Source organism: Mya arenaria, chromosome 3 (assembly GCF_026914265.1).
Source record: "Mya arenaria isolate MELC-2E11 chromosome 3, ASM2691426v1".
NCBI classification, from domain to species: domain Eukaryota; kingdom Metazoa; phylum Mollusca; class Bivalvia; order Myida; family Myidae; genus Mya; species Mya arenaria.
The window spans coordinates 8,452,164-8,474,359 of record NC_069124.1 but is presented as its reverse complement, the minus strand read 5'-3'; the positions used below and the strand labels follow the sequence as shown (position 1 = coordinate 8,474,359).

The following is a 22,196-nucleotide window of genomic DNA, read 5'->3' as shown; positions in this document are numbered from 1 at the left end:
AATTTCGCTAAGTTGTTGATAAAGCGGACAGATTTTGAGGACATAAAGATTGTCAAGTATATTTAGATTCGGTCATTAGTTATCATAAGGTTTGAGATATTGCTGTCGTTGGTCTTTGTATTTAGGACATACGAGTAAGACGTGATATTCACTTTCTACGACATTCATGTTACTGTGTAAGCATTTATGTTCCGATCTTATTATGTTTATATACCTTCCAGTTTCAATGGCTAGGTCGTATAACGAAAGTCTAAATTTTGCTATAGGTATTCTACATTTATTTTCATTAACACAGTAAAGATATTTTTCAATATTATATTCTACTCTAGATGTTAATGTTTGCATACCAAGTTTGCTTATATATATTGACGATGGTTGCTTACTTAATTCAAAGCTAATATCAGCTGTGTATTAATTTTGACAGATTTTTGACATTTCTATTCGATTTAATATTGTTTTTATTTAAGAAGCCCAATTTTTGCCTCCATAGGTGATATTGCTGTCAGCGTCAGTCTTGATAATACCAGAATGTTCTTAATAGAGCCAAACCATGTTAATTGTAGCAATTATTTATTCATTATTTAATTGAAAGAATTTCACAGGTCTTAAGTGATAGTTGTCAAGTCACAGTAGTAGTAGCATTTAATGGCAATTAAAGTGTTGCTAATAAGTACATTAACTATTTCAATAATGACAACCGTGAATTACAAAATGGCATTATGGTGCATTAATTATTTAATTGAAAAGATTTCACTCTTGAGTAATAGTTGTCAAACCACAGAAGTTATAGCAATCAATGAGCTACTTTGACTTAATAATTTAAGAATGTGTATCATATAGTAAGACATAAATGTGACTGATTTGCCTGATGATTTTAAACATTCTATATATGTTCATTGCTTGTTACATGATTTTGTATATTTTCTTAAACTAAATGAAATTGATAACTAAAAATAAAATAAATTCAAGTATTTTGTTAAAACTATTACTTTTATATAAGTGGTCCCAACTGAACAAATACCACAATTTAACAGGAATGCTCAAAGAACTTAATTTTACAGGACTGGATTACTATGAATCTAACAGACCTATCAAATGAAAATGAAATGACCAGGGCCAGTATACATAATACAAAGTCATTTTCCCAAGTGAAGTATCTCACTGATCATATGATATAATAATTTACACAATGATAAATGATATAATACTTACACAACATTGAATGTATCGTAAATACATACTTTTATTTCAAAACACTTGGACTTTGAACAATTTAAGAAATTGTTTAGAAATTACTTAAAATGTTTTATGAATAATTGCAGAGAAGGCAATTTTAAACTCAGCTTCCCAATATCTTCTCTCAGATGCTTTCTTTCATTTATCAATTCCAAGCTGTTCTGTCTTTTACTATCATTTTTAGTTAATTCTTAGTCTCACTGATGAAACGTCGGGTTATAGCAAGATTGATAATACAGCTCACTACCACCAAGGACTTTATTAGCCACAATAAGGCGCATTAAGGGTATTTTTTTATCATTTAGACAAATCAAATCAAATTTTATTTTCATTTAATATGACATAACACAGAAAAAAAAAGCTATGAATAGCTCTATTGACCGACTACATTATTCATGATATTGTAACAAGCATAATTTTTTATATATAATATAGAAATGAGTATAACAGCATATGTAAACACATTTAAGTACTATTTTTACATGAATAAAATAATGATTCAGCATGAATAAGTTATGCATTATGTTCCCCGTACAGTCGCCAAAGACTCTGGAGCAGTTTATATGCCCTACTGGTTGACGGTACATTTTCGAACAGGGCACAAATCCCGAACACCAGCTAAAACACGCATGATTGATTATTCCATCATCTAGATGAATACAAAGGCTTGCCTTGGAAACACTTGCGAAGTTTCATCTTGTTTTGTGGAGTATTTTTCTAAAAAAATGCTTTTCAATGTTTATACGCTTAAAGATCAAAATGTAGCACACTGGGGAATGACGTCAGAGGGCGCACGCGCATCTCTAGGTTTTGCAGTTATGTTGACCTACATTTAAGATACTTATAAATAGAAATCACTCTTTACATTTGAATTGCATGTTTTGAAAAACATCGGAAACAATAAATAACTTTGCAGCTAAAAACAATAAAAAATATGGACAATCAGAAAACCTTTTTTCAGCTTACAGTCACACTGACCTTGACCTTTGACCCACTGACCTCAAAATCAATAGGGTTCATCTGCTGGTCATGACCAATAAGCCTACCTAGTATGAGGTCCCTGGGTCAAAGCGTTCTCAAGTTATTGATCGGAAACCGTTTTTCATGTTAAGGTCACACTGACCTTGACCTTTGACCCACTGACCTCAAAATCAATAGGGTTCATCTGCTGGTCATGACCAATACACCTACCAAGTATGAGGTCCCTGGGTCAAAGCGTTCTCAAGTTATTGATCGGAAACCGTTTTTCATGTAAAGGTCACACTGACCTTGACCTTTGACCCACTGACCTCAAAATCAATAGGGTTCATCTGCTGGTCATGACCAATAAGCCTACCTAGTATGAGGTCCCTGGGTCAAAGCGTTCTCAAGTTATTGATCGGAAACCGTTTTTCATGTTAAGGTCACACTGACCTTGACCTTTGACCCACTGACCTCAAAATCAATAGGGTTCATCTGCTGGTCATGACCAATAAGCCTACCTAGTATGAGGTCCCTGGGTCAAAGCGTTCTCAAGTTATTGATCGGAAACCGTTTTTCATGTTAAGGTCACACTGACCTTGACCTTTGACCCACTGACCTCAAAATCAATAGGGTTCATCTGCTGGTCATGACCAATACACCTACCAAGTATGAGGTCCCTGGGTCAAAGCGTTCTCAAGTTATTGATCGGAAACCGTTTTTCATGTAAAGGTCACACTGACCTTGACCTTTGACCCACTGACCTCAAAATCAATAGGGTTCATCTGCTGGTGATGACCAATACACATACCAAGTATGAGGTCCCTCGGTCAAAGCGTTCTCAAGTTATTGATCGGAAACCATTTGGTATTCCGACCGACCGACAGACAGACCGACCGACCGACCGACCGACCGACCGACCGACATGTGCAAAACAATATACCCCACTTTTTTCAAAAGGGGGCATAATTATTCTTGTTTGCATTTTATGGAGTTGGACATAAAACAGTCATTTGGTGAAGAGTGATATAAAGGCTTTAATTATTCAAAATAGATTAAGTATTATTAAAAAAAAGTCTGGTATACATTGCTGAAAAGCTTAGTAACCTGGCTAAATATTTGTTTAAGGCTTTTATTTACAAAAAAATAAATCAGTTGAGTATCTTATCAGTTACTCTTTTGAAAATGACAATTTACTCAAAGATATTAAGACTAATAATTATAGATTTAGACAAGTATAATGTGTAAGGAAACTTCTAATGAGTGGGTTTTATCCACAGCCTAGGAAGTAAAGTGAAGCATGATCTGCCTTGAACAAATACAATTTTAAGATAAGATCTGTCAACTTAGTGCACCAGTCAATTGTACCCCCCCCCCCCCCCAGGTCCGGGGGAATACTGGGGTTAACCAGGGGAAATGGGCCGTGTTTTTACCTATCAGGTGGCCCTGCAGTGCTGGTTGAATGCGGTGGTTTTATCTTCGCTTAAAATATAGAGGGGAATGGACCTTACCTAGAGTCCCTGGGGTGTGGGGGCATTTGGCAGGGATTTTGCCATTGGATCGTCTGTGCAGGGTGGGGATTTTAGCCGGGGTTGGCTGTACTGAAAGTCAAAGTCCCCACTATTCCCCAGACCTGGGGAGGCCGTGGTTACAATTGTCTGGTGCATATCCACATGAACGTTGTATTGGTACTCTAACAATTGAGCTTATTGCGTGGATAGTCACCGCCCCACCTCAACCCCACAGAACTGTTTACACAAAAAAAATCTGCAGCCCAAACCCAATAATGCTGAAGTAAAGGCATGCATAGATTTCAGCTGGTAAAGCTGACTGGGTGCCAAGCTCACACCCATCCTACCACAATCCACACAATGTCTGCACAATGCAATCAATGATATTACAGAATAGTAATGTTGTTTAATGGCAAGGCATGGTGTGAAAAATAATACGGCAAAGTATGACTTAAAACTTACATTTCATAGGGTATTCCTATAACTGTTGAGAAAATGTTGACATTTAGTCCATGCATGCATTTAATCCGATGTAATGATTCATGCATGCCATGAACCGTATGATCATTTCAATGACTGTCAAGTACATTTTCTGTGTGCTCAAGATTTTTCTAGAGGAAATAGAGTGCTTCAACTATAAGAAAACATCTTAATATTCATAAAACGAACATTTTTTGAGGTTACAATAAATATTTTCTCTTAAACAAGCAAATTTAATTTAACACAATCCATTTCCTTGTTGTTACAATGGGCCTTCTTTACGCGGATTGAAAACGGTGTTAATCGCCGGCAGCCGCATCACACTTTCGTATATCCTTACTACTATTTACGAGGTCTATCTCGAAGCTTGTCGGAGATGGCCGAGTTGTTACGATTGAAATGTGGTTACATGGAAAGTTTTAACCAGATTTTTTAAGTCTAATAATAAAGGGCCATTATTTGCAAAATACAGTTATCTAACTGGGTTATTCCATTACGTTGGGTGGTTGAATACCATTGTATAAAGTCTCAATGCAATACATCAAGTAGTTGCTGAGATATTATCCTATGTGTGTTAACATGTGTTATCTTACTTGATTAAAGAAAAAGGTTAAATGGTTGGGAGCCTGTGTGTAAAGTTTCAATGCCATACATGATATATTCGCTGAGGTATTGACTTAAAAGTGGTTACATGCAAAACCTTAACCAGAATTTCTATGTTGAATAAAAAAGGGGCCATTATTTGAATTTAATGCAATCTCGAGTTATCTAACTTAGTTAATTAAGTAGGTTGGCTGGTTGAGTACCATTGTATTAAGTCTCAAGTAGTTGCTGAGATATTAACATATATGTGCTAACACGAAAAATCTTAACCACAATATCTAAGTCGAATAATAAAGGCCTATTATTTGCATTAAATGCAACTAAGAGTTATCTAACTTGGTTAATAAAATAGGCGACGCTGACGCCGACGCTTGGGTGAGTAGTATAGTTCTCCATATTCTTCTAATAGTTGAGCTAAAAATGCATAAAACATCAATTTTCGAACTTAAAATATAGAAATCTGCAAACTAATGTTTTGTCAGTAGTCTTATATGACTGGTTTACATGCATTTACACATAAATTGGCTATTTCCAAGACAAAAAATAAAAAGTTGTCAAAACGTTCAGTCTGTGAGAGTGCAGCTTTAAAAGAAATACGCGTCTGTTTTCACCTGAAGTACATAGTTGCACACTAATAATATTTCTTTTCAAAACAGTTTACTATTTACAAGCTAGAAAAGTTTCACTTATGTAAATCTATTGAAGCAGATAACAAAATGATTATCAATGACATAAAATGCATCAAACCTGTCATCTGTCTTCAGAAAGATGCCAGCATATGGTAGGTTCAGCTTCACTTTTCTCTTTATCAACTCACACAGCTTTTTATCATTCACCTATAAACAAAACTCATTTCTGTTTGCATTTCACATTGTAAGTACCAGCATGCTATTTTTCCAATTATCAGATTAATTAACTTCATAATTAAAGACAAAATACAAGTAACATATTAAAGCATTATCTAGTATGTAAACCATTTTTTATCCATTGAACAATCATTGAAATACCATGAAATTCTTGTGTGTTTTTGTGTACTGAGGTAACATACATGCTTTCTGTCAACCTTACCTCAATCATTTTGATAAATCTTGGGAACACTGGATTTCTGTTGATGGCGATCACAGGGATGTTAGGGAAGTAGTCAGGGATTGTTGTGGTGGTCAGGGCAGCCATGTTGTAGTTCATCACCGGCTGTTCACTTGCTTCCTCTTCTGCAACATTCTCACTATCATCTGCTGAGCTCTCTGGCTTGTCTTCTCCATCACCATCAGAGCCTTGGTCACCAGCTATTAATGGATGACAAGATTTGAGGACAACTGCACTTATAGTTTACAAATTTGCATCAGTGATATGATTTTTTTGTATTTAAAAGATGTTCTTCTCAATAACTAAAATGGACTTACCATCACCTTCAATTTGCTTAATGCAAGACTTAATGGACATGATATTTTTATGTTACAGATATTGAGTTACAGTCAAACCTGTATTAAGTGGCCACCCTTGGGAAATGATCAAAGTGGCTGCTTAAGACAGGTGGCCACTTAATCCAGGTTTGACATTTCTGCCACTTTAGCTTTATTCAGAGATGGAGTATGTATCTTAACCACCACCTCACACCACAATCAATAACATCTGTATCAATATTATTGAAGAAGATTGAATACAAATACATTTGTATAGATAAAATAACTTTATTTCAAATTAATAAATAATATACATTAGATAAATGTTAATACAAGGCATAAACAAAACACACTACATATCAGTCTACACATTTACACAACTACATGTACATTCACAATTTTAGTTCACTTTTTAAAGTAGTCCGTACATTAAATAAATGTTGATGCATAGCATAACATAAACAAAACACACCACAAATCAGTCTACACATTTACAAAACTGCATGTGCATACACATTTCCTGTAATTTTCCTCTGTCTTTTTGCATTTGGATTTCCATTGCTTTCATATTCCTCCACAATTTCATGCTTACGCGATAGTAAGAAATTGATTTGAGTCCGTCCACAGTTAAATTCATTGGCAACACTTCTTGCACTACGGCCGTTTTCTAATAACTTTATACACTCGACACGTTCTTTTAGAGTCAAACACTTTCGATTAGTCTTTTTTTCGACAATAATAAAACTTTAAAAAAAAATATCAAGAACAATGCATTGTAAATTTTTGTTCGTAGAAATAAAAATCCGTGCACTTTGAAAAATATATAAAAAATCGTAACTCGTTTCACGCCGCTGTGAATTCATAATAACCAGTGTTTTTGTCGGTATTTAATAATTTACCTCTGAATTATTTAATTATCGTATTAATTGTGTCATTAATTGTGTCAATTCTGATCATAACATTCGCCGACGTGTAATAAACATGATTTCTCGATGAGAAAACACGCATGACAATCGTGACAAACCAATTTTCATTGGATGACGGAGATACCCGAGGCCGTCGTTCTTTTCCGTAAACTACTGTATGCAATTAAAGCTGTGTATTGGAAAAATTTATAAGCGAAAGTGTCAGTGACAAGGGATTAGTGGCCGCTAATTAGTGAATATATGGCTTCGTGGGGACAAAAATTAGTGGCCGTGGCCGCCTTAGACAGTTGGCCGCTTAATGCACGTACATTATATAGTAAAAACGTACGGGGGGAATTTGGAGCGGCCCGTTAAGGCAGGTGGCCATTTAAAGCAGGTGACCGTTCAACCAGGTTTGACTGTAATACTTTATGTACTTAACAATAACTGTAAAAGAAGTTAGACCAATGGAGTCACAAAAAAGGTCTGAATGGGCTTAATATTTCAAATGTGCCAATTATAATATAAAATTAAACATCTGTTCATACAGATACAAATACGAATTTAAACAAGGGCACATTGTTACTACATTGTACAATAAATTTATGACCACTTTTGGGAAAATACTTTATGTTTAAGATTTTTTTACCAAATTGAAGATGGCCGCTTAACTGGCATATAATATAAAAAAAATTATATTTTCAACTTTTACACAGTGATTTCCATTGACATATACAAGGGGTGATCCAGAATTATGTGGACTTCTTACATATTTTCTATATTTATCATCTAAATCATTTAAAAATTCATGAATATCTTATTCAAAGTGTTCTGCATAGAAGATATGAATTTTAGGTCTGTAAAATTAATGAGTTTTGAAAAATTACGGGTTTTAAAATTACAGCAACGCATGGTCGGCGCACCGTCTAAAATCTACGTTTACAAATTTTTATGTATCTTTCATGACTCACTTTTCTTCCACGTTTATCAAAGTATTTCAGCCAAATTACGTCACATATTACGCCGACGTCATACTATTATTCTGTTAAAATTTCTGATGTCATTTCCCTTTTTAAGTCGTTATTTTCTGAGTTGATTACACATACAGTCTGGGATACAACATGGCATCATCAAACTTTGTAGAAGCGGGAGCGGTGATAAAGTTTTGCGTTGGATTAGGGCAAAAACCGACACAGACTATGAAAATGATAGCCGAGGCCAAATTGAAGCAACCTGTGTGCCGTTCATTAGTATTCAACTGGCATCAACGTCTTAGAGAAGGGCGAGATTCCATAGAGGACGATAAGGGACGAGGTCAGGAGAAGACGAAGGGCAGGTCGTTACTGAAATTGGTGAAGAACATCATCGAAGGAGCGTCGTCGGGGCGGGGTACGGAAGTGTGCAAAGGATATTAATGGATGATTTAGGCAAGCGTTAGGTTTGTGCGAGATGGGTCCCTCTCTTGTTGGACTTGGAGACCGTCGCGCATCTGCAATAATCGCCAGATCTTGTGCCAATGGATTGCGCCGGTATTCCCAGAAATCAAGAGTCAGCTTTTCATTCCATCAACTACAAGTTAATGTGCATAATGCGATATCCACGTTTTGTCAAGAGTGGTACCCGAATGTTAATACACAGTGGATTACGCGCCATGAAAAGAGTGTCAGCATTGGTGGGAAATACTTCGAAAAATGTGACGCTTTATGAGCCAACGTCCCAAACGTCATCGGACTGCGCTGGTCAGGTTTAACCATATGTCATTAATGCATTGTAATTCAGCAAATGAAATATGTATTGTTCTGAAAATTTCAGGAATTATACCAGATATGTTGTATTGTATGTGAATTTTCTATATTCTATGTGCAACGATATTAAAAAAGTCCACGTAATTCTGGATCAACCCTCGTATATTTATTTTAATGGAAAGAGGAAGTAACTTAGTAAGCGTTGTGTGGTGTTTTTAATTCACTGAGTTCCGCTTTTAGTATCAAGCGTATTGTGTTTGTAAAACACATGTATGTTTGCAATTCTAAGTACCAGTAAACTTTTAACAATAGCCAGTATACAAAGGTCAAAGGTCTAACGTCTAAACGGGAAAGTGCAAAAAACGGGGGTGTTTTAAAAATATTGAAATTGTTTTAAGTAAAGTATTTTATGGTTGAAATTGATCATAAAGAGTTATATTCATATTTTACCATGTAAGTGAAATGTTATTTTGCACTGAACAAGCATGTAATGCATTAAAACAAGTTGTTTACCTTTCCAATAGAACGAAAGTTGACTGACACAGACAACAATTATGCGAAGGGGAACAACTTGATACAATGGTAATAACTCGGCCTCCTCTGACAAAGCTTCGAGATAGACCTAGTTATACAATCGTAACAACTCGGCCATGGCCGAAATGTTCCGAGCGATTTAAAACTGTGCCCTGAAGCCTTGCAGGTGCCCTTCATGTATATATTGTTATGTTTTGACAGAATGTAATGAAGAAAAGCTGTCAAACTCATTATTATAAGTTGGATATTTAATTTTTGTGTACGGAACTAATATAAAATAACTGGTAATATTTCTTGTTTTTATGATATTTTAAAGACGCTATATGCTTTAACCCAGAATCCTGATCAGAACAACTACCCACTTTTGATACTAAACAATTTGTACATGAATGATTTGCCATATCAAAAATCTAAAAAAAAATCTGTCAACGTACAATTATTTGGACTAGTGGTCGGGCTTACCTGATGAAGCACTTGAACTGTAAAAAGCCACACCCCCATTATTGAACCACCCAGTTCGTCTTCTGGTAAATATCGTTCCTTCATTTGCGCTTTCTTTTATCTTGCTTGTGCCGATTAAAGAGCAAGTTGAGAGAGTTCTAGAACTGTTATGAAACTGACGCAATGTCATCAAGTTCGTTTCTGATTTTTGCCATTTTTCTGCAATTGGCAGACTTGTCGCCCTAGTACATGAAATACAGCGCAACTGAAATTTGTTTCTTATTGATGCTGAATTACTTAAATTTGAATTCAAGAAAAGAGTAGATGACAAAAGTCTCATTTTTTGCTTGCAAACTTGACATGCCCTCATGTAGGTCGCCATCTTGATCTAAATTATAAAACGCTTTCAACTGTGATAGGTTACATCACACCATTTTTTTCACATGTCGTTAGTTGGCATATTTTTTTCTATGCAAAAGCTTGAACATTTCATTTTAAATTCATACACTAACTGATATAACTAAATTCACAAGTTAATAGGTCAGTTATTAGTCTTTTCAAATTCAGAATTAGATACAATGTACATGCACAGTACAAAAAGAGTGGAGATACCAAATGGTGAAATACCCCCAGGTCAAATACGGCATTCGCCGCTGCAGTGTGTTCCTTACAGTATTTCAAACTATTGAGGTGATAAAGGGTAATAAATCATAAACTACCAAACAACAGCAGCAGCAACCAGGGGTGTAGGTTGGCCTCAAAAAACTTGTAGGCCCGATGGTTCTATGTGAGTTTGAGGACTATTATATGTGCATGGAACGGGTCACGGACATTACGGACCATGGTGATTATGGACCAGATTTGGGGACATAAAGGACCATATTATGGTATTTGGGGACATAAAGGACCATATTAAGGTATTTGGGGACATAACGGACCATATTAAGGTATTTGGGGACATAAAGGACCATATTAAGGTATTTGGGGACATAACGGACCATATTAAGGTATTTGGGGACATAACGGACCATATTAAGGTATTTGGGGACATAAAGGACCATATTAAGGTATTTGGGGACATAAAGGACCATATTAAGGTATTTGGGGACATAACGGACCATATTAAGGTATTTGGGGACATAAAGGACCATATTAAGGTATTTGGGGACATAACGGACCATATTAAGGTATTTGGGGACATAACGGACCATATTAAGGTATTTGGGGACATAACGGACCATATTAAGGTATTTGGGGACATAAAGGACCATATTAAGGTATTTAGGCAATGCCTTTACAATAAAATCAAATGTTTTCGGAAGTGTCGTTGGCTCTTTTTTTATATACAGCTCCATGATGTAAGTCTCTCTCATAGTATGCGTTATATCGATTCGCTCTTCGTTGAAAGCTGCGCTGTAAGACAATTAGCATGTTAATGATCTTTTGTGTTTGTTCTGTCATTATGGGGTTTCCTCGGAAAACTGACCAATCATGTGTTCCCTTCCGGTCCTTGTCAACCAAATCAAGCAAGGTGTTTTTGACGGGGAAATCAGTGACAGCCAGTGTTCTCTCCGGTATCACAGACCAAACAGGCAAACACCTCATCCCCAAAGACGCCGGCATATGATTGGAACCGCCTGCTTGAGAGCGTTGTGTCAGGTCCTTCCCTGGAGACTCTCGTTATCTCCTGGTAGAGTTGCATGCCACCTAGTTCAGCAGAGACAAAAATAGTTTTATAATTTTGATTCAGATTACACGATCTTTTTAACAAAACATAGATTTCATGATTTGTAAATGTATGCTTCCATGCAGTGGGGGGGGGGGGGGGGGGTCTCCCATCGGTAGATAAACAGTTGTCAAGTGTACCGACAATCTAACACCATGGTTGCCAGGCGCGTAGCTGCCTATACGCGAGTACGGAGCTGAATCCACATGATTCTGGGGGAATAATCAGCCAAAGTTACGGTAAGCGTACTTGACTAAACGATCCTAAAACCGTGAGTGTCCATTTTCCAGTACTAAATAAAGCACCTTAGAACGCCCAGAATGCACCAGATTGCACCAGGGTTTTCAAAGTTTTCAGAGAGGGCATACCCCAGACCCCCCTCCCCCCAGCACAAATATAAATCCACATGAATAGAGGGCTAGCTACGCCCCCGCCTACGATTTTGTTAGTGAAATGTATGCCACAAGCTTTATTCAATGCTTTTCTAAGCCTAGATCCTTATCTCTGCAGATCTCTGCTGATACTCTATGGACATAATTGTACAGTTTCATTTGTATACGAATTTTCAGAAATTAACGCGAATCATCGCTTACGGTCGCGTAGAATTTTGAAATGAAACTACACGTTCATACACGACATAACAGATAATTTATTAAAAGGGGGCAATAAAAAACAATGCTAGTTGGAAGACTTGATCAGGTTTTCACATCAAATCCAAAAATATTCGCAGTCAGGCATAAACTTATAATAACTGTTATATATCGACGCTGTATAGAAAAAACAACGTCTTAAGGACATTATTATCCAGTTAACTGAAAGTCTTTATCCAGTATCCGAGGATTGCTCCTTAATCAACTTGTAAGGTTAATAAAGTGTATTGTCATTACGTTCACGAACACACGGCGAAAGATATTTTTAAAAATGAAAATGAATATTTTGGCAATTGCAATTTGTACAGTGCAATTAAGACAGTGTAAAAATGACACTTTTTGTAAGGCCTAAAAAATCAATTGTGTGGTTCGGGTAACATGGCCCCTAAGAAAAGGTAGGGTAGGTAGGGATTTTTTTTTTTTTTTTTTTTTTAGTTTGGTACAGGTTCGTTTGCTTTGTTTTTGTCATTTTTCAACAGAATTTCAGTTATATAAGGACATTGCTGAGCATCGCTGCAGTTAAGTGGTGTGTCATTGCCAGTTTTGTTGTCATTCGTCACACACCTTCCGAAAGCAAAACATATTGATAATTAAATGTGACAATACTGACCTGCTTCAGCATCTCAAAAACATTTCTCTGCCATTCTCCAAGAAGTAAAGTTGTCAGGCACCAGCCTATGTCAAAACTCTTAGTATTTAATATTTCCTTTCTATACTAGTAGTATGTTTGCCCTGCTGCTATTTTATTTAAACTATTTTTTATGATTGCATCTGACAACATGACAAGTGAAAAGGGTTATGCCTTGTCCTGAAGTGGTGGGTGGGGTATATTGAATTTAGACGGCATTCAATCTTATGTTTGGGAAAACTTATACTATTATCCAGAGACATTTTGTTCCATTGTATATACCTTACCCGAAAAGAGCGGAAAGTCGGAGAATTTCCCGATAAATTGTACGACAGGAATATCGTACAGCTGTTCTCCATACAAACGGGTCCATGGCCCCTTGTCGGATGTTGACATGTCAATCTCAGATACAGATCCCGGCTCGAACAAAAACATTATCTCTACATCTTCGAAACTCATCTTGGGTTAATGAGCTTAAAATCCCGACGTTCTGGAGTGTATTTTTTCGCAAGTCGCACCCAAAAAACAGTAGGGTCGGCGATATTTTCCAGGTAGGGTCGGGTGACCCGAACCACACAATTTATTTTTTAGGCCTAAACAAAATAATTGTATTGGTTGAAATTCATCCGGTATACTGCGTGGCAAGGACTGTTGTCCGTTTTGTATATTTATGTAGAGTGTTCTTACATAAGACAGTTAAACACTATAATCAAGGGAAGTAATAAAACAATGTTTAGCGTCTTTTGTAATCTGTTTATGGGACAGAAAAATAATTTCATGTACAAGATAGATACATGAACTGCTTACGTTAATATATGTTTGGGACTAAAGAATTAGTTTTCATTTTGAGTTTTATATCAGAGTACACATTTCCACAGCGTAATATTTTCCCACTGCTGTACTGCCATACTGCTAGACTGCTAGCTTCACATCCATAAAAAAAAAACAAACGCATAGTAATTACTATTAAAAATATTATAATCGTGTATTTAATAGCTGAAACCGCAAATTATTAAATGATTGGCGAGTGCTAAAATATTTAATGCGATCTACTGTTGTCTCATAAGGTAGTAATACCGCCTTTTCTGCACATTTCATTTAATTTAAACTCAGTATCCTTCATAACCTGAAGGATTCGTCTGTGATTTTCGATCGATCGGGAAATATTTGTTTATTTTATGACCGATCGGGAAAAAAAACATTCTGTTCATATATCTTAGTAAAATTGGCCTTTGGCTGGTTCGGGTGATGTCGTTTTCCAAGTAAATGCATTTGCATTAAATACATTTGAGAACGCTATGTAATATAGCGTAATCTGCGATATTTCACCGTGGAAATGGTTTGCCAATGACAACAGAACACGTCTGGGTTGGATCTTGTAACTCCGTGTTGGAAAGGGTTGCCTAGAAATAAAATTCCCGGAAATTCTCCGAGCCATAAAAAGGCGTCATGGCATGTGCAGCAGATCCAAACCTTAAATCCGTTAATTCTACTTTAAAATTCATCTGTAATAAACGAATTGTTTTACTACAAGAAATGCCGGTAATGGCAGTTGTACATACCATAAAAAGAATCCCAACACGAATTAGTTATACTGTTTAATAATGTTTTTATTGACTATTACAAAAACTGGTCTACATAAGCTGCTGATAAGCATCGATTTGAAGTTCTGGCTTCGGTAGCTGCGACCGTATCTCTGTGGGACACATTAAGGAGTTTGCAGGAGTTGAAATCGACCGTTTTAGTTTCAAGTAGTCAAATATTTTTTTTTCAGAATCATGTGGTCTCAGCCGTGTACTCGCGTATAGGCAGAACATATGTAGAGCATTTTTAAATACATTTTTTCAGTTTCGGGTTTAAGGGAGGGGCGTATGTCAAAAGGTTATACCATTAAGTAACACGCCCTTTAACGTCAATTCTTTGATATTTATGCAAAAAGCTACAGAAACAAGCTCAGTAGCAAAAAGTGGCACTGGGCAAACGCCAAAGACATAGAACTCAAAATCACAAACAAGAAACATAGAAGAACAGTACAAAACTCCACAAACAGCACAGTGCATACATACTATATATATAAAAAATAGGTATGTTTATCAAGAATTTGAGTCGCATCTGATACGTACCTTGCATGCTACTATAGGGGTCAGTTTTGGGATCTAAGTTTGATGTAGCCAATCGGTAATGGTTGAATGAAAAACATATTCAATTAATATTTCAAGCAAGTATGACCATGCGATTGATTAAATTTGATATGGAACATAACCCCTTAATCAACTTTCAACGAGGGTCATTTGTCACACAATGAAGTGTAATTAGTTAACGTTTGAGTGGGTGGAAGTGGGTTGGTTTTGAACGTTAAAAATTGAACCATCATCCGTTTAACAGATAATATTCAACGGGGTCAAAAATGAATGTTACACCGGCGATAACATGTGTATGATAATTCTGTTTTTATGTTTGCATACACGTGTGTACGTTTGCGTGTTTGAGCTATAACAGCCCTTAACCAAATGAAATCATAGAAACTATTGAATGTGTTAATTTATAATCAGTCCAAATCTGATTGAATAATGTATACTATTCGGACTTTAACAAAAAAAGAATGTTGAAGTATTATTTGAACATATTTAATAAACAATATTATTTTTTGCTATAAAATATAAATAATTACGAATTATACGAAACTAAACTCCTTAAGTTTCTAGTCCGGCCATCTTATTAAGATAAACAAACGTTTTAATACAATAAGTATTGAATAAGAAAAAACATATAGGGGGTAGATTAATTGATATTGCGCCAAAAACGCAGTCGGTATGGTCCAATTTTCTTGATATCAGGCGATTTGTAATGGAAATTCGAATAAATATATTAGACAAAAATCCAAAATTAAATGAATAGTTTTTATCAAAAAAAAATAGAGAAAGGCGCACTTTTTCAGCAAATACGACGCCGTTTTCCCCGCGGAAATTGACGTTATAGGCGCTTTAAAAATAAAATACGTGAACAAGAGAAAGAAAACTATATGGCCTTGAATGTTGTCACAAGACGCACTTGATGGAGAAATTTCATAACGGTAAACGAAGAATTGTGAAAATATCAGCTATTAGGCTACTGGAACGCAAAAAGACTCGTAGTTTGAAAATTATTTTAAATATTGAAAATGTAAAAAAGTCCCTTAATGGGCATAAACTGTTTTATTTGTATACCAATTTTCAGACATTAAGTTAAAAATTCGCACAGGATCGCGTTCCACCTTAAGACGATCTTTTTGTACAGCACGACGACAGTGTGATGCATGTGGTTCATCTTTAAAGCTGCTTTGTTAAGTTTTTATGTTTTACGACCACTATCGTTCTTTAAATTTGGTGATTTTCAATCGCATTACCAAAGCTTACTATAGCTTGACCTTTGACTAAACTACATATAACGTTTTATTGATATTTAACTTGAGGTTTCCGACCCATTATTTTTTGGTATCATTTGAAAAGGATTTATGTAAATACTGCATTTCATATTCAATATAAATTACCGACTACATCAACCTTGTCAGTAGTAGATAAAATCTTTTTTTTTACATACAAGCAATACTCTTTTGACTTAGTATAAGGAAATTTAGAGGAAAATGTTTTCATTCAACTTTTATTTTGGTCAAATAAAACATTTCCGTTGTTGTTTGCCTAAAATAAATGCAAAGAAAACTACGGTGAAATAGAGGTGACATGTGTGCAATGACTCGTTCCGACGAGTTACTTACTCTTTCCCGCGACTTAATATCTCGTTGTCACGACTTAACTATATCGTGGCCACGACTTTATCAACCAATCAGAAAATAGGCGAAACATCATATCTTTTCTTGATTCCTGTTTGCTGATGTTGTCATTCAAGGTTTGAAGAAAAGTTTTCAAAAACAGAACAGGTAATTCGCTCATAACAGTAAATGATAAGTCTACTTGCCACATGCGCTATAACAATATCATGTTCGTCTTAAAGCATCGTGAAAATAATTTACAATGTTTAGTATTGTCTTTTCATGTAACAATTCACATTCGCATATACATGTTCTCTGATATGTTAACTGTTAAATACCATTCCGTCGATACATAATTGGTAAAGTTCAGAATCATAGCAAATGGCTGAGCGATATTCAACTTCATCACAAAATGCTTCTATGTATTCCGTTGTCACTGAACAACTAGGGCGGGGTCTGTTTTGGCTACATGGTCACTCATTGAATAAATTTAATAGAGGACTTGCCGTGCGTAAACTTGTTGGTATAATCACTGTTCAGTAAGCTCTAATCCTTTTTTCCTATTTGTATTTGTATGCATGCTTCAATGTGTGTTCATTTTAACATATGTACTTCCAGGTCACAAGCTCATTAATTGTTACTGTTATTTGATATGTTATGTATGGTTGTTATTCATTTCGGAAAATATCTCATTGAGCTAATGTTTCCTGTTAACACATACCCGACTTTAAATAAATATTCTTGTATCTTGGATCACTAGCCAATGTTTCTGCCCTTGAGTTCGTTTTAATGAAAAGTAAACGGACGGACGGACGGACGGACGGGGGCATGCATGCGCATATGACGGACAAATCAGTGGCGGATCCAGGTTTCTCAGTTAGGGGGGGGGGGGGGGGCGTAACTTCTGAAATTGACTTCTGTTGGCCGCTAAGGCCCCCATGTGTTTTCATGGTAATTCAGGGGGTCGGAGGCCTTCGCGACGGCCTCAAGCTCTTAAAATATTGCATGTGTTTACTATGGAACGCCGGGGCTCAATGCTTCTTGCGAAATGCGTTATGCAAATGCTATAAATAGAACAATAGTTTCACTTTCGACCAATCGAATGGCCGGGTACGGAATTACGGAAGCTCGTGCTATGTGAAATCTAAATATAGTAACACCTCCTGAATAACGGATTTCCTTCGCATCTCGCATTTCGCATGAAGCATTTTAAAAGCACTGCTCCCGGCAGTGAAGGGGATGTAAGACATAGGCTACTGATACTGCTACAGAAATATTATTATACGGTGGAAGAAACGATACTCTTTCTAACCTAACGCGTTTACAGCAATATACAGAGTTGCACATCTTGCTATTCGCAATCTAACTGACTTTCTGGCATATTTTCTCTAGGACACCTCTTTACTTTACCGTTTCTGAATATTATATTGTATTGGTGTGTTTATATATGTTATTCTAATGAATAGACACAACAAACGTATTATTTTTCACCTCCATTACATGCAGATAAAAGTATTTTTTCAAATTAATGTGTTCCTTTTTTCATTTCATACAAAATGATTCTGCTCAATTTATGCTAACAACGGTAAAAAATATTGAATCGAAGCTTTTCGCATTTCGCAAAAAGAATTTCGCATTAAGCAATTCGCAAAAAGCATTTCGCATAAAGCATTAAGCGTTTTGCAAAAAACATTAAGCATTTACTGCCATTCATTTCTAGTTTATTGTTTTAAGTCGCTTTATACTGACTTCTGCGAATATATTCAGAGAAGGTGAAATATTAACTCCTTTTCGGCTGATGATATAATTAATATGGAAACAGCTTGGATCCAAATGTGCTTATATCCAGATGCTCTACTAGTCACTGGCTTTCACCCAGTATATCATACTGCTATGGGAAAACTCGTTAAAGGCTGTGACACACGTTCAAAGTTGACCATACTCACCGCGCATTTTGGCTCCTGGGGCCCTTTTCGCCCCGTACTGCTGGACTCGTATATCATCTGATTCCTAATGTGCTTATATCCAGATGCTCTACTAGTCACTGGCTTTCACCCAGTATATCATACTGCTATGGGAAAACTCGTTAAAGGCTGTGACACACGTTCAAAGTTGACCATACTCACCGCGCATTTTGGCTCCTGGGGCCCTTTTCGCCCCGTACTGCTGGACTCGTATATCATCTGATTCCTAATGTGCTTATATCCAGATGCTCAACTAGTCACTGGCTTTCACCCAGTATATCATACTGCTATGGGAAAACTCGTTAAAGGCTGTGACACACGTTCAAAGTTGACCATACTCACCGCGCATTTTGGCTCCTGGGGCCCTTTTCGCCCCGTACTGCTGGACTCGTATATCATCTGATTCCTAATGTGCTTATATCCAGATGCTCTACTAGTCACTGGCTTTCACCCAGTATATCATACTGCTATGGGAAAACTCGTTAAAGGCTGTGACACACGTTCAAAGTTGACCATACTCACCGCGCATTTTGGCTCCTGGGGCCCTTTTCGCCCCGTACTGCTGGACTCGTATATCATCTGATTCCTAATGTGCTTATATCCAGATGCTCTACTAGTCACTGGCTTTCACCAAGTATATCATACTGCTATGGGAAAACTCGTTAAAGGCTGTGACACACGTTCAAAGTTGACCATACTCACCGCGCATTTTGGCTCCTGGGGCCCTTTTCGCCCTGTACTGCTGGACTCGTATATCATCTGATTCCTAATGTGCTTATATCCAGATGCTCTACTAGTCACTGGCTTTCACCCAGTATATCATACTGCTATGGGAAAACTCGTTAAAGGCTGTGACACACGTTCAAAGTTGACCATACTCACCGCGCATTTTGGCTCCTGGGGCCCTTTTCGCCCCGTACTGCTGGACTCGTATATCATCTTCAGTTGAATTTTGAATTTACTAGCCGTTTTTAAAGTCAATGAATTATATACAAATTTTCAATATCTTAACTAACTAATAGGGAGTTTAATGAAAACGTTTATTATAGCCTTTCTTTTAATTTAACAAGTAGAGAAACGTGGAACAAATCAAATTGGTACATCGTGTGTTGAGATTCTAGAATGTAAAATATTTGCGTCTTTCTGTGCAAGGTTCGCTCGGCTGTGACATGTTATATACCTGAAAAGTACTCAAAAGTACTTATTTTCAAGTATTACAAAAAAAACAGCGTATAAACGAGAATGGTTGTTGCATTTAAATATTAGAACATAAGAAACATTTTAGAGATTCAAATACAACTACATAACAAAATGGCCATCGTATTATCAAGTGATGATATGTGAAACTGTATGTAATAACCATCTATAACAAGCACTGCAGTCCGTGGTTGACTTCCATTCACAGTAATTTTTCTGTAATCATATCAACATGAAGTTGTCATATCTGTTGTCGTCATTTCAACAATTTAAAAAAGAGATATAATCATCAACTATGAAATCCTTTTTCAGACTAACTTTATCTATTATTATGTTACTTCATTTTCTGTATTTTCATTTTAACGTTTACGTGTTAAAATATTTGTCACTATCTGCTTTAATCATTACAATTCACAACTTAGAGCTTAGATGTAGTATTAATCATCAGTAAAAAGCACTGCCAAAAGCTGATTTATTTTATATAATGTTCACCCAAGTATATAATAATAAGAAAAAACTTGTGAAAGAAAATAAGCCTAGAACGTTTTCATATTCATTAAATTGATCTTGAACTGCATAACGAATTTGTACGATTTGCAATGTCATTTAATAGCAAGGGAAGTAATAAAAGAATAAATATTGTTTATATTTATTTATATAAAACTGGCATTCTTTCCAAAACAGTATAAATTAGTTTACATGTAATATACTTTAAAAAACTATTTCCATTATTGTTTTAATTTCATGATTCTGAGTATATGTTTCCGCATAGTAGTGTATTTACACTGCTGCACTGCCAGACTGCTAGACTGCAAGCTTCACATCCATTAACATCCGTGGGTTCACCCAGGAAAACGTAGTTAATTGAGTCTAAAGTGGCCCATTCTGAAGTATGAGCACTATGCATATTTAAAGATTTACTCTTGCTCCCAAATAAGATTAACCACAATTTATAATATTGTTTTAATACTGCAAAAAGGATGAATAAATGTCGAAACCAATGGTCCTTTAGAAGGATGCCGAATTTAATTTGAAAGAAATGAGCATAAAACACGGTATTTCTACCTTATGAGAATATATAGTAGGTCACAGTAAAATCTGTTAGCATTCACCAATCATTTAATATTTTACTTAAATGCATTATTTAGCAAGTAGTTAAAGGTTTATCAGTCAAAATCGATGTTTGTAATACATGTGTACATATTATGATTTTGAATAAGAGTGTCGCTTTAATATACTAAATTGTCATTCAAGGTCATAAATATGAACATTTCCATTGTACCAAACATTCCTTTAATTGGCTACGCCTCAGCATGCTTAGTATGAACTCCCTTGAAACCTTTCATGCGGTTTCGTTTATTGTTACGAGTTTTCAAAACAAAAATGTAAAATCGCATTTAAATCAATTCACGAAGTAAGCATAATTCTTCACTTCATTCAAGGAAGATTTTATCCACAAACTAATTGACTGGTGCATTATAACTACTATTTTGTGGTTGATTATAAACATGATTCACAGTAGTAAGTTATAATCAGACTTAAAGCTGCACTCTCACAGATTGAACATTTTAACATGTTTTTTGTGTTTTTTTTCTTGGAACGAGCCAATTTTTGCCAATATCCATTTAAACCAGTTATATAAGACTGCTGACAAAAAAATCAGATCGTAGATTTTTATATATTAAAGTTAAAAAAAATGATGTTTCATGCATTTTTCTTAAAACGTTTGTAAACGGTTTAAGCCATAAAACATTAATTTTCGAACAGAAATATGAAAATCTGAATTTTTGTCAGCAATCTTTTATCATTGGTTTGCAGATATTTACGCAAATAGTTGCTCTTTTCAAGACAATTTTTTTTTTTAAAAATGTTAAAATGGTCAATCTGTGAGAGTGCGGCTTTAAACATCAAATCTGGATATTTAAAAATCAAAATGAAGCCTTATTTACATACATGTACTAAATAGGTTAGCTTATTGTTTCAATTTATTTTCTGCATTATGTAAACTGTGATTAACATGTCATATAACATGACCCATGATTGGAAATAAAATTTATCTTATCTTATCTTATCTCCCAAGGTTCGTATCTGCATACATTTGCCGTTTCACAGAAGCTTCGTGAAATCTACATTACAGTGAATTAAAAAATAAGTGCAATTTAATTACAAGGATTTTATTGTGTCTTTTTATATCAGGTAATAAATACCAGGTTCAATCATAGACAATATAGTTTTCTAACGAAATGGTATGTGCCTAATTATAAATGATGCCGTTGAATGGAACCAGGCAATGAAATGACGTGTAACTCTGATGCGTAAAACAAGCGTCTATGGACTCAAGGTTGCACGAGACCTCGCGCGTAGTGTCAACTTTTCAGATTTGTAAATAAACGTCCATACCGCACGATACCAGCTAATTTCCTTTCTGACTTTAATTGTTTACTTTCAAATGTAGGTATTTCCAT

At 35.7% G+C, this 22,196-nt stretch overlaps 1 protein-coding gene across 2 annotated transcripts in view; it reads right to left on the bottom strand.

Annotated features, from left to right (window-relative positions):
• The window catches only part of LOC128228336 (lon protease homolog, mitochondrial-like), a 37,956-nt gene extending 27,763 nt beyond the window's left edge, over positions 1 to 10,193 (bottom strand). For both annotated transcript variants that reach the window (XM_052939595.1, XM_052939596.1), the window contains exons 1-3: positions 9,840 to 10,193; positions 5,859 to 6,076; positions 5,538 to 5,626 (exon numbers count right to left, since the gene is read on the bottom strand). In XM_052939595.1, the coding sequence (XP_052795555.1) occupies positions 5,538 to 5,626; positions 5,859 to 6,076; positions 9,840 to 10,188 (656 nt within the window). In that variant the 5' untranslated portion in view covers positions 10,189 to 10,193. The remainder of the gene's footprint in view (positions 1 to 5,537; positions 5,627 to 5,858; positions 6,077 to 9,839) is intronic.
• Positions 10,194 to 22,196: the final 12,003 nt, after the last annotated feature.